This window comes from Ruditapes philippinarum, unplaced genomic scaffold (genome assembly GCF_026571515.1).
Source record: "Ruditapes philippinarum isolate M1 unplaced genomic scaffold, ASM2657151v2 ctg2406_1_1_1_1, whole genome shotgun sequence".
Classification (NCBI taxonomy): Eukaryota; Metazoa; Mollusca; class Bivalvia; order Venerida; family Veneridae; genus Ruditapes; species Ruditapes philippinarum.
In genome coordinates this window covers 18,749-33,510 of record NW_026855274.1, presented here as the reverse complement: position 1 = coordinate 33,510, position 14,762 = coordinate 18,749, and the positions used below count along the sequence as shown (strand labels likewise).

At 32.2% G+C, this 14,762-nt stretch overlaps 1 protein-coding gene across 2 annotated transcripts in view; it reads left to right on the top strand.

The window, feature by feature from the left end:
- Nucleotides 1-13,348, top strand: part of LOC132742723 (NAD(P)H-hydrate epimerase-like) — a 28,743-nt gene extending 15,395 nt beyond the window's left edge. Inside the window, exons 1-6 of one of the 2 annotated variants that reach the window (XM_060731188.1) lie at nt 559-1,192; nt 9,458-9,566; nt 10,697-10,807; nt 11,407-11,584; nt 11,937-12,020; nt 12,676-13,348. In XM_060731188.1, coding sequence (XP_060587171.1) covers nt 1,065-1,192; nt 9,458-9,566; nt 10,697-10,807; nt 11,407-11,584; nt 11,937-12,020; nt 12,676-12,932 — 867 coding nt within the window. In that variant the 5' untranslated portion in view covers nt 559-1,064 and the 3' untranslated portion in view covers nt 12,933-13,348. Of the gene's footprint in view, nt 1-558; nt 1,193-9,457; nt 9,567-10,696; nt 10,808-11,406; nt 11,585-11,936; nt 12,021-12,675 lie in introns of those variants that run through there. The other variant, XM_060731187.1, reaches the window with a different exon arrangement.
- Nucleotides 13,349-14,762: the final 1,414 nt, after the last annotated feature.

Genomic DNA, 14,762 nt, shown 5'->3' with positions numbered 1-14,762 from the left:
ATAGAACTGTTTATCAATAAGGGCAGAAACTAAGAAAGACTTTGAAAGTCAGTTACTAGGGTAACAAAATAAATGGTATTCAAGAGGTAACGGGTTTGAGTTCCTTACATGCTGTTTATTTTGCCATCTGTTTCTTTTTTGCAATATTGTACTTCAAGCATCATGTAGAGATCTGATAACAAATGCAGTTTTAAAGTATTTTGATTGACCTTTGCCTTCCAACATACACACCAATTTTAAAATGATACGCGCAATAATGTGATTGAAGTAAACAAAATACGCTTCCTTCGCAGCTCAATGAATACACTTCCGTTACTTGAGCGATAGTTAAACATCCGTCCGATGCGCAGGAGTGTATAAACGTATACTAGTATTTCTATATCAAATTAATGAAATTATAGTATTTATTAAATAAACTTAGAAATATGCTTAAATAGGAATATATAATAGTTGTTTTAGCGGTGTGATATTATATTTCTCACAGCACTGTTAGGACAATCGGAAATTGCCAATACTGTACAGACAGTATAGCCATATTGTGTTGCAGTGTTAGGAAGAGATGTTCACAGAGTTACGAAGAGATGTTCACAGTTCTATGTTGTTATCAGAGGAAATAACGATAAGGATATTTAAGAATAAATGTGCGTGTTATTGACTGGTTTCTTGCAAACAGCTGATTTTAGTGTCTGTCTTGTTGAAGTGATTGATATACCGGTGGTCTGTTGGAAAAAGTGAATTAAACTTTACATTTATCTTTCAGTGTTACTTTTATCATTTAGTTTTCTTGCAACTGAAGAAAAATGTATTCAATATTGTAAGAACTTTAAATTGTTTGAGATAATGAATTTATTGATATCGTCTTTGTGTTAAGTCAAACAAATTTCAATGCATTCAAGTACAATTTGGGAAAAAGTGACACAATTCATATTTGACATAAATTTTTGTTCGTCTATTTTTGCTATAGAATCAATTTTGTCAAGAAACTTACATGTGTATCCCCGTATGAACAAACTACTCACTGCCTTTTATTCAAATAGTCATATAAAAGCCACATTATAATTACAATGGATAGGATATCTGTGAACAGATTTTCATTCCGCAGGAAAGGAAGTCATAAAAAGGATAAACAAAAACATGACGGTCATGAAGACAAAATTGATGAAGTACAACAACAAAAGATAAAATATGTTAGGTACATGTATGATTCTGCTTCTAAACTTACTACATATATAGTTTTTTAATGATTATAATAACTTATTAATCATGTATATTGTTTTATAATTATTGTTAAGTTAAGATCACTTCTTTAATTAATTGATCACTGTTTTGCAATTACTATTCATGCAATGCTTTTATTTCTATAGATTTATATTATTTTATTTAGGTAACTTAACTTGACTAACATCAAGCTGAAACAAAACTGAAAGCATTGCATAACAAACACCCTTATCACCTTTGTTAAATCAGAAATGCAACATGAGATTACTTTTATTTTCTCTAAGAATTTAATATTCCTGTTGCCCTGATGGCATTTGTACAAACAGTTTATTTAATAATTTTGTTGTGACAAACCGTTCTTATTTATTGCATCAAAACAAAGCATATTATCGGACACACCGAAAGACTCACTCAAACAAATCATCGAATAAGTAGTATATTTTATCACCCTCTGATTCCATTAACGTTTTTATTTTTGTATAGATACCATTGGCGAAAAATAATATTAATTAGGTGTATTTATTTCAGAACTTTAAACATTTTTTAGACCAAATGACAAAGGATATTATTATTAAAGAGTAGATGACTCCTATTTTGCTTTCTTTAACTTAGATCCCTAAATTGTGAACCACAGCTTTCAATTTTCTTAAATTGACTAACACTTTTTGAGTAACTGACGCACAAAGCAGAACAGGTTTTAACCTTCATAGTCACTGTGACCTTGCAGTTAGAGCATCCAGGCGCAAACTATGGGTTTTAAACTTAATAAAGATGACCATCATGTTGAATAAATAGCTTTTGTTAAAGTGCTTCTCTTGTTATTAAGCAGAGACTATTTTTACTATTTCACGTTCAATTCACTTTGACCGTTAAAGATTAAGCTAAAACATAGGGTCATTCATTTAACATCGGTACTTATCATGATTATAACGTTAGAGACTTTTTAATTATTTTGATGAAAATAATTTCTCTTTCAATAGCACTGTGTTTTGATTGTACCAACAGTGTGTACCAACAGGGGTCTTTCCCTTAAATATATTTGCTCGTTTAGTGAACTGGGGGAAATACCTATTTAGTTTGGGATGGAAAGGTGGGTTATTGTGAACTTGGCCTTTAAGCATCCAACATATACTAGATGAGGGTAATTAGATTTGGTCAAACAGTTATTTGGCGGTTATTTAGCGGAAACAAAGTGATGTAATAATGGACCGAGGTAACAATCAGACTGATCCACATTTGCAAAACAAAGAGGATTCATGATGAAATGAAGCTTGTCATTGTACCGAAAGAATTTTCCGCGCCATTTCTAATTGGTGAATTATCTTGCAAACAATTATTTCTTTGCAAGACGTATTATGTGTTAGACCTATGTGCTATTTTCTAGAACTCTTCTGGTTGATTAAACGGATCAGTTTTGATCATGTTATAAATCATTTTCTATGCATTTTATAAAAGTCGGATATAAATTACATCTAAGACAAATGATTCATTACATTGAAGGAAATTAACAGAGCTTTCTGTAACAGAACAAATAGATTACATCTGTTTATGCCTAAGAGTTATTTAACATGCTGATATATATAAAATGTTGCTATAATATCGTTATTGCAACACTTTAACTTGTGTATCATCTGGTCTGTACTGTTTGCTATTCAGTCAGTACTTGCTTTGAAATTTTCCCTTACAATCTTAATGATGGTGTCCAGATTAAAAGATGGACAAGATATTAAGCGTAGAAAGTGTTTTGACATAGAAACATAAAGAAGCATTCTTAAGGAGAGCAGGTATATCTGACAATTCTTGAGTTAAAAAAATGTCTTTGATATAAATTGTATTAATAAATTCAAAAGAATTCAGTGCATCAAAAGATGCTTAATTTTGATAATATTTATAACACATGTACATGGAAAGCAGAGAGTTGACAAAAATTTAAAATGCCTGTTTATCACACACCCGTGCCGATTTTGCGACTCCGTAAATATGGTATTGCACGGCCGTGCATATATTTTGACGTGACGTCATTAGCGTTATACAAACATAGTGCAATGACGCGCTAAATGTTAGCGTTATTCTATATTCAATAAACAATGACTCTTTTTTCACTTTAAACGGTCTTTATTTTGGGTATGTGATAAATAGAATATTAGATTCGTGTAAGTTCATCACTGAATTTATTGCACTCGTTGAATAAAATAATATTATGCTCGCCAGAGGCTCGCATAATATAATTTATTCAACTCGTGCAATAAATTCAGTATTGAACTTACACTCATTCAATATCCTCTATTTATTAAATTGAACCCATTTTAGAACAAAACGATATTTGCAGCATTCAGTCAGTGTTAGTTACTTTTCAACACAATATTCGATAATGTGTATCGATTTTCTTTTAATTAATTTAATTCAAACCAGATTGTTATGACCGAATGTGTTTGAACAATATTTCTCGATCAGCAATTAGAGTGTTTTAAGCCAAAGTTTTTAGAAAAACATATATTGTACACCTGTTCTTATTTTAAAGTTAAATAAGTCTATAGAGATAACTATGGTAAAATATATTTCTTTAGGTAATAAGCTGACAATTTAATCATTATAAACAAAAAGTAGGCAATACAATGCCAAATAATGAAGAAACCTAATTATGTAGTATTGCTAGAACGTTGTGTTATTATATTACTTTATCCAAACACTAAACACTACCAATTACCAAAGACTATCAATTTTATTTCTAAAAAAATTTATTTTGATATCTTAACATCGTTTCAGAAAGATAAACTGGTTTGCTATATTCTACACTTTTTTGCTCTTTTTGTTCCAGTTAGTATAACTATAGAAAATTGAATTGTAATTTGTATGGAAACATATGCTACCTTTGCGACACCTTACTGCACGTTTAGAACTACTTTCTTCCGTTGTGTACCATCTTAAATACTCTAAATCCATTATTAAAACATTATTGAACAAATGTTTGACATTTCTAAAGTATTAAAATGTTTGTAAATGTCTGAGGCTTAAAATTGCCAAAAATCACTATTTTGCCTCGAGTTTTTCCATCAAAATTTATTTCAAAGTGCTGCAACTGCTCAAGGGATTGAGATAGAGTCAAAGGCTTTTCAGCGTTGGTTAAACGTTACATTATGATCGACCTGGGGTCATTTTTAGCCTCTCACAAGTCCAAAATTTTCTTGGCGATGAGGGGGACTCCGCCCCCTTCTGGCAACCCCCTGATGTATCTTTTGGATGGGGGGCGGCGCCGAAAAAGTGTTCAATTTTTTTAGCAACATTTTCAAACGAAAACTTATGTTTGGGGCCCAAATAGGACATTTTTTCACTATTTGAGGCCTAAAAAAGGGGGGGTCGAAAGTGCGTTGTTTCGCGTATATATGTGGTAAAGGGTTAATAGCGAGAGTGATATTATTAATACAGGCAAATACAGGCAACTTGTTCCGTCTAGAGAAGCAATTACAATTTATATTATTTTAATCTTTTTAAGTTTTTATCCCTTATGCTTCATTATGTATTAAACATAGATTGCAGTTTCTTTTTTTAATTTCGAAATTTTCATAGTTTTAGTCTACTCGACTGACATCAAAACGTTAACAATAAATCATAACTGAACGTAACAAAAACTGATTCAGAAACTGAATATATTGCACAGTCTACATTTTGACCTTCTGTGTTATACAGTAAACTCCGCTTATAACGATATTCTATGGACCACTGAAGTTATATCGTTATATCCGGATATCGTATATATGAGTGTGACAACCAAGTTGAAAACAAGAGTTTGGACCTCGGCATCAGCATCATTTTACCGGGTGTAATGTATAAAAAGTTAACTGTATTAGCATTCATTCAAGCATGAAACACTCTAGAAGCATAAACAAAAATGCACTTAATCATTGTAATTGAATATTTTATTTACCTAAACACATTTCTATGCATCAATGCTCAGTACAGGATATTGGAGAAAATGCTCCCGAAAGAATTAACATATTAGGTGCTATTTGTCTGAGAACATAACAAGTATTATTCTTATGGGAATACAGCCGGCTAGACAAGCAATTATATAATCACTTATTAATAGGATTTTAATAGGCTACCCAATGTCATGTTAACAAATCAATACCTTTATCAACTGTACAATAACAATTGAGTGTATTATCTACAAAAGAACGGCGGTGACATTAACACTCCTTGAAATATTGAGTTCATTTTCATAAATTCACGATTTTATTTTCACAAATTCACGATTACATCTTCATGAATTTACGATTTCAACTTCACCAATTTACGATTTTAACTTCACGAATTCACAATTTAAATTTCACCAATTCACGATTTCAACTTCATGAATTCACGAATTCAACTTCATAAATTCACTATTACAACCTTCCAATTCACGGTTACATTTCTACGTATTCAACTTTACGATTTCACCTTTGTGAATTCACTTTTTCAAATTCGTGAATTTACAAAGTAAAAATTGTGACTTCACAAAGATGAAATCGGGAATTCATGCAGTTGAAACGTCACCACCGATTTTTCGTAATTATCAACTTTTTTTAAAATCTACATGATTCTGTTTAAATTGTTTTAACCCGTTTCAAACCACTCTTTTATTATTAAACATGCTGAGCAAAGAAGTGCATGATTACACAACATAATAAATAAATACTGACATGCGCATAAAGATCTTGTTATTGAGCCGGAACAGTGCATCACATATACCATCCGGGTCTAAAAAACTAAGAAAGTCATTTACCTAATAAAAATGAGGAAAATCAGTATGCTTTAATGATTGAAGGTTGAAAGTGAAATGAATTTCTACTAATATGCAGTAATTTCATTAGTCCTCAATATCACTTTGAACTTACTTCTGTCCCAAAAATATTAGGATGATTTACTTAATGAAGACAAACATCTGATGAAGTATGAAAGCAATGGTTAAAACTTGTTCTATATCTATAGGACTGGAGTATTATTTACGTGAGATTCAATATGACCTGGACTTTGAGCATCCAAATTCAAAACTAATTGAAATCATCTATTCAATTAAACAATGGTCCAATATAGTTTTGTTTGAACTAAAATTTACCAAGTAAATAAGCAGAAACAGATTTTACTTTTTTACTGTCAGCACGCACGCCTAAAAGTGTGGGAATTTTAATTAGATACGGCCACCAACATATGAAGTATGAAAACTGGGGATTAAATGTTTGTCTAGTCTTAGAGAGCCGTGTTTCACGTTTTATGTCACCGTGGTCTTGACAATTGGACCTCTAAGGATTCAAGCTATATTAGGGGGTCCAAAAAGGTTTTTAAACAGGGGAAAAACCGGGCACTTCGATTTTTTGTCATCAAACTGCCCATACAACGGGGACAGTATGGAAGAGGGAAAAGACAAAGGAAATTATACGAAACCTCAAAACGAAAAGTTTTGGGTCAAAAAAAAGACACCCAATTTTGGGAAAATTTGTTTTTTTTAAACTTTAAAACAAATTTCAAATCTCAATTTCATAGAAATGAAAGTAAAAAGAAACCAAAAAAAAACCCAGATGTAAAAAGACACACACTGATCGACAGTCCAGCAAAGTTTCATGGCTCTATGTCAAAGACCTTTTGAGTAATGCCAGACACATGTTGAAAATGTCAAATCTGTTACTAAGGCAAGGGCAATAACTCTACAAATTCTGAATGAATAAATAATCAAACCTCAAGTAAATAACTACATATTCTGGGTAACGCGCGACATAAATTTTGGACTGCAAATTGTAACTAGGTCAAGGGCAATAACTAGATTTGGGGCGTAAAAAACAGAGGTAATGTTTTAGTAAAAGTAGATTTTTTTTAGTTTTAGCAGGTATGGGTAAAATGGCCTTTTAGCATTGAACGGAAACGAATTTCGTAGGGTAACTGTGACCTTGACATTTAAGCATCCAAGTTCAAAACTGCAAATGTGTTAGAATTTACAGGGAAGATCAGCCTATGCAAGTCTATTTCAAATTGTAACGTGGAAAAAGGTTACAAGAACCAAAAAAAGTTATACAAAGAAGAGATGTAAAGGAAAAGAATCCTGTTTATCATTGGGTTAAAACAACTGTCACATAATTCTTAATCAATGTCATAAACTGCAGAGCATCAAAGGAATATTTAATTCTAAATTCTGTCAATATTCTCCATTCAATCACGTAGAAAGCGGTGAGTTGACAGGAATTCAATTTGCTTGTTTGATAAATGGAACGTTTCTCAATATTTGGATGACATGAAATGTGATAGTAAATGCGACGTTTTACGAGAAATTAATGGACATGTTAATACTTGTAAAGCTAATTTTATAAGCTGTTAATGTATTGTGTTGTTGAGAAACAAATTTCAAGGAAATTGTCTCGCATTTATTTTTAGTCAATAAAGATAACAAAGTTCGCGGCTTATAATCGATAAAAGAAAGCAACATTTTTTTTAAGTTTTCGAACGAGAATGAATCATTGATATTTATCTTTTTTATATTAATTTTACCCATATTTATCAGACAAAATTGTAACAAATGGTTGATTTAATAAGATAAATTTTCACCAAAACATCCTTAGAACTTGTTAGAAATAATATTTTATTAATTAATCTACAATGATGGTTTTTCAAACCAATGTTGCTTTTTTGTACAGGAAGCATACATGCCACATGTACGGTAGAAGTACATTATCTCACACCCAACCTATTCTCAAACCTTTCATTCATGAGCTGTTCATTTGGACTATAAGTGATTATAATGTCATCAACTTGTGTATAAAAGCTTAGTTTCTGACAGACATGTCTGATCCTGTCAAATGTATGCTTTGTTTGAGAACTAGTTTATCCACAACACTTGTTTTGCCGATATACCTGGAAAAAATCTAGAAAATGGGAATATTCCTGGATAGCAATAGCGGTAAAATGCAGGGTCAGCTCGAGTAGGTCTATTTATGAGAGATAATGGAAAGTTATTATGTAAAGATATTCCATTCTTTACAGACAAGGTAAAATACTTGAATGTATTTTCCGTTCATAAAAATGAAAAAGAAAAAACAATACAAAACAAACAAATACAAAACAAACCCAAGAAAAAGACAGCGCCAAACAGTAATGTTGTTGCTGGTTATTATCTAACAACCTGCAGGCACCAATCAGAAGTAATGCAACAAGAAGATGCCATCTTATTTAGTAAAAGGCGGCTAAATACACTTCAATAATGAAATATGTTTTTTTCTGGTTTGTGATCAATATTGAAATATGTGCCTGATGTTAAATGTTGTTACTCTGATACAAATAATAAGATGAAATTACCAAGTCTTTATTAACCTAGGTAATTAGTTCCTTAGTAAAATACAACAATATTAATACAAATAAAAGATAACAAAATACGTCTTACTTTTATGATCTTCTACGACATTTTTTGAGCATTTGATAAACCTACATCCATTCAATATCCTCTAAAAACGCTAAGGACTTCGCATTACATTGTGACAACATAAGTGTAATATTGTTTTTGATCAAAAGGGTTAATTAAACACCTGCGTCGTAGTTTGTATGTGATAATTTTAGGTTATAATACTTTGTTATGTTCGACACAAATTTATATTAGACTACGCGCTAATCGAGTCTGATATCGGTTTTGCAGCTATGTATGAGTCGAATAGAATCAGTATTGTTCTCAACAATGTATAATGACATCTTTATTTCACTTTTTTTATCTTTTTTTTTCAATTTGTCAAAACTTTGATAATTTTAAGTACAGGAAGGAATTGGAACAATTTTTTTGTCTTGAAAATTGAAATGAGGATATATGGAGTAAGATATGCATTTGATATAGACATTTTAGAAACTCTGAAAATGAAAAACGAGGCTATATTGGGTGTGAAAACGAGGCTGAATTGATAGATATTTCCTATTGGGTCATCACGTGGTTCAAACGCCGACAGATCATTGGTTATATTTTATAAGGTTTGAAAAAACGATACAGAACTTAAACTTTAAACAGTCACTTTAAATTGTTTCTTTCATTTTGTCACTGATGATTCACGATAGCAATCAGAAAAATATCTTCACAGTCTATGTATCTAGCGTTTATTAACTTATCGGACCATCGCCGTGCAGGCTTGCTGTTGCTGTTGCTACTGCAGTTTTTATCATTTACTAAAATTTTATTCTTCCTTGCCCTTTAGTTACTTATTAATTACATTACATTGTCTTATAATTTCAGTCAAAAAGAAGCACAAGAAATACATCAAGAACTAATCACGGAGTATGCCTTTAGCATTGAACAACTTATGGGACTGTCGGGATTGAGTTGTGCCGTTGCTATTGCCAATGTGAGTAACTTTTTCGTTTAAAATCTATATCAGATCTTGCAAATCCAATACAGTTATTTTCTATTTTTTATAATTTTATATTTATTAATTTGAGGCTAGATTTCCATATATACAATTGCGTTTGCGCTATACACGATTGATGTATGCGCTTATTGCAATATCATTTTGTTGTTGATCCGTGCACAAGAATTTTGAGAAGGACGATTAAAAGAAATAGCTAAGTTAAATATTTTAAATTACAACAAGGGGCATATTATACAATCCTATGGTGGCTGATTTCTGCCAATTTGTGTCATGGCCTCTCTGAAGTCGAAAGCATAGACACAAATACATGATTATATGCTCACATATCGAGTCTTCATCCAAAGAATTACCGTGTCGGCAAGCAGAAATCTTCGTATCGGAGCCCTATATTTGACGTTTTGACATAACTTGACTATTTATCGGATCATTGTATCGTCGTGTCGTCGAGTCTTCGCCCCTAAAATCGAAGACACAAAGACATGATGTTGAGCAATCTTTCGTGTCGTCGTGCCTTGGCCCTCCGGTAGATGTAAACAAATCAATTACACATATGCTGACTTTGAGAAAACATAGTCGGCGCCCTCAAAAGTCGAAATCAGAAATTGGATATGTCATGTCCTCGCCTCCGATTTTGATGGGCAAAGACACGAAATGGCTCGACTCAACCACCATACAATCCAGCTTAACTCATGTGTGTATCACACATGACGTTATATATTACATTGAATTGGAACGCCGGACATTTTATACGATGATATAATGGTCGCGTTTCTAGTCCTTTTCTCTGATGTCATATAAAACGTAACGTCATATCCGTTGGTAATCTAATATTTGGAATAAAGAAAGTGGAGAATTATCAAACTTAACCGTGCATCAATAAATAATAACAGATAGCTAGCTTATCGATAAGCGATTCAGCATATTTTTTTACATTAGTTACGCTACATAGCTTTGTGTAACTTAAAGTGTTAAATCTTTGAAATTGTTAGGCAAAACCAACCTTACGGTTTTTTAGCTATTTTTGGTCAAACAGATGCAATAATCTTTAGTATATTGATGGGTGATACATGTTAGTTCCTTCACACCATTTTTTTTGTATTTCTAAGTGTTATCCAGTAGAACAGATGACAAAGGACAACCATGCTGTTCTTGTTTGTTGTGGACCAGGACATAATGGTGGAGACGGACTTGTTTGTGCCAGACATCTGAAAATGTTTGTACGTAGAAATTCTTCTTTATATTTTCTTCCTTTTGGGATGTTCGTATCAGTAAATCTTATTTAAAAAAGCTGGGATTATTCAACTTTATCGAGTTTTATTTAATTTTGCTCTGTCTCTTAATGATTTAAATTGACTGTAAACCGTTTTTACGATTAAAAAAGAAACAAAAACACAACGAACGGCAAACAATTACCACAAAGAACAATTAATAACACAAAAATGAGACAGAATAGTACTGTAACATGTAGTCATTATCACTCAATCTCCTACGCAGTGATATTCCCTTATCAGTACAGAGATCTCTGCCACCACGAACATTTAAAAATATTTTGTTATTTTATATCGTTTTAGCTTTTGAATTTATTGTTCATAATTTGTATAACTTTGTTTATTTTTGATCAACTTTAACGAACGTACATAGGTATGCAAAGTTACAATTAAAACAGAAAGAGAAAAATGACTATGAAACGGTCAATATTTACACTTGACTTTCCATGTTACGTCGCGAGACTTTCATCATCATGTGACGTCTGTGAAATCTGCCAAGGGAGATAATCCTGTAAGGAATTTATATCATATCACTGTTTCTTTTTCAGGGATATAAGCCGACAATATTCTATCCGAAGAGACCAAATAATCCTTCGTTTGACAGTCTGTTTAAACAGTGTGAAAGCTTAGACATGCCTGTTTTATCATTTTTCCCGTCTGAACCACATTTAATTACAGACTCATATAACTTTGTTGTTGATGCATTGCTTGGATTAGGCTTTAAAGGTAATGTGATGTACATGTATTTTTATTTCTAACTGACTTATCAGGGTTTTTTTCTCTGAAAGGAAATCAGGAAATACATCGGAAAAGACGCAAATATTTACAACTGATTCAAACCTTAAGTGCACTGTATTATCAGGTACAGGTACATAATAATTTCCTTAGCACTGACTGAATGTGCCATATTCCTTTCTTTGAAAACCAGCTTGTTCAATTAAGAAGGAAAGAAATCTTACAAACAATCTAAAAATAAGTATATTAAATTAGGATCAAAAGTTAACAGAAAAATGTACTATGAAGGGAAAAGTTTATTTATACAATTATGATAATATTTTTATTTTCTATTTCATTGCAGGTCCTGTTAGAACAGAATTTGAATCTGTTATGGAGACGTTAAAGAAAATAGAAGCACCTATTTGCAGTATAGATATTCCATCTGGTAATCTAATTATCTATTTCAAATTTTTCATAAAATATTATTGATCCATTTTTTTATCCTATAAAGAAAGAAATAAATGGATTATCGCATAAACAGTTAAATTGTAGGCTAATTTTCCTGATTGGTGTGGATTATTCATTTGCCCACTGTTGAACTTTGAATCAAATATTAGTGAAATAATATCACTATAACAAAACTATGAATCAAATATTAGTGAAATAAAATCACTATAACAAAATTATGAATCAAATATTAGTGAAATAACATTACTGTAACAAAATTATGAATCAAATATTAGAGAAATAATATTACTATAACAGAACTATGAATCAAATATTAGTGAATAATATTATTTTCACATCACGCTCATTTATATTTAATTTGAGGGATATATTTATGTGACAGACGAATATAACAAATGAGAACTATGCGTACACCCAATAACAAGAATAAAACAGAAATATTACTGTAAAATTAGTCAATCTATTTAAATTTCGAACACACAAACACCTTTTGTATTTTAACGCGCATTTTATGTAGGCATCCGTGGAAGATAATCACATATTGCGTTTGAGGTACACTCCTATTGATTTGATTTCAATAATATACAGCGTAGGTGCAATTATTATTACTACTTCTACTACAATTATTTCAGGATGGGATGTTGAGACAGGTGATGAAAATGGATTGAAACCAGACATGCTTATCTCCCTTACCGCTCCTAAAATGTGTGCGAAGTTATTCAAAGGCAAGCACCACTATCTCGGAGGACGTTTTGTACCAAAAACGCTTGAACAGAAATATGAGTTAAATTTACCGGTTTACCCGACTACTAATTGTGTTGTCGAGATTAAAATTGAAAATGAAGATACCAATTGCAAAGAGAATAATGATGGTAAATGTGAGAATTAAAGCAAAGACGTTCACAAAAAATGAGAGAATATGGAGATATTAGTTTTCATCGAAAAGCTTTGTTTCACATACCACTGCTGAACTAAGACCCTAGATAATACATTGTGACATTCAGGCCTTCATATGTTGACTACTTGGTTTATTTTTTAACTTTGCCTTTCGGAATGTTATTCTTTGTTCTATACCAATCTTTATGATTGATTTCAATCAAAGTGCATCATCTCTTTTATATCTGGATTCATTGAACTTTAACCACTACGTAATTTCTCCTAGTCGAGCTCGGTTTCACGCTGCAAAACGGAAATTAATGATGACGTCAAACATGTGAAGATACACAAATATACTTTGTTTCGTTACATCTCTCGATCTATAATGAATCAAAGAACCTCATGACCTCGACTTATAACAAAACCACATTTCTTCATTGTTCGAATACAACTTTATATAAAATAACATATCATGCTTTGATAAATATTACTCGTACTTAAACGATGAAAATGTAATAAGGGAACTTGCGTAAAATATACTTGTGTTTATTACATAGTTACATGTTTGTACGAAATGATGATTAAACAATTTTTAAAAAAACAACAGCGGTTTCTTATGTTTTCTTTTTTATTTTGCTGTCCTTTAATTGTTGTTGTTGTTTTTTGGGTTTATTTTATTATTATTATTATTTGATTTTTTTCAAAAGGTCCGGTCACTCCCCGCGGCGAAACTCGTGGGGTCCTAAAAAAAAAAATAGGGAAAGTGGGGGGGAGCTTTCCCCGATCCAAGCAAATTTCCCCAGCATCCCCAAAAAAAACGATCAAAAACATGCACTGGGATCATGCTCCAAACAAACTCGCTGTCATATACCTTTCTGTTATTGGCGCAGTTAGGTTGGGTTAAGGATGCAGATGCGGCTATAACTGAGCAAGAACGCTGAGAACTTGCACAGGTGTCGCTGTGTGAACGCTGAGGTTACCCGTTGCACTTGCAAGGGAAAATTGTATGGCATTCTCTGAGATGTCTCTGCGTTTCAACCGCTCATTTTCTGCGCGTCTATGACGCTTTTACGGAAGTTTTATAATGCGCACTAAAACCGACATTGCACAGTCGTCGCGGCAAACATTTCGCGCTGAAGAAGATTCTGTTGCGTTAATTGGCGTTTTAACGGCAAAATAAACAAAAAGTATCAATGATGGAGTAATATATTCTAACAACCTTATTACCATTAATGATGAATGGCAGAAAGCCGGACTAATATCTGACTATTTTTAGGTGTAGCGGTTCCATGATCATTCAGGTATGCGAAATAAAATTCTTTGACGAAGAAGAAGTGCAAAATTTATTTAGTAGAAGCTTCCTATACATTATACGTACAACATTTATGTTCTTAGATTGATAGAAATAAAATTCGATCGCTCCCTATGAAAGTAGAAAAAAACAATTAATGCAGGCAGAAAATTCATTTAATAGAAATTTCTGGAATCAAAGTGATCCTTCGGAAGCATTAATCACAACAAAATAACATAAGAATTGCAGACTCGGTTTGATTGAGTCTGTACATGAGGAATAATGAATAAGTGCAACATCCCTCACGCCCCCTAGCACCGGCTTGAGCGGTACTCAATTCTCAACACTTTATAGTGTTGGCATCAATGATCCCGAAGGACCAGAAAATATAACAACACTGAAGTGAAGTACGGGGCAACTTTTTACGGCTGCCACACGGCACTTGACACCTGCTGTTGTGAAGTACAAAATTCTGGAATCAAAGTGAAAACCATCAAAATTTTAGATGACATTGACAAAATAATCTTAATTCATTTTACCTATGGCAGAACG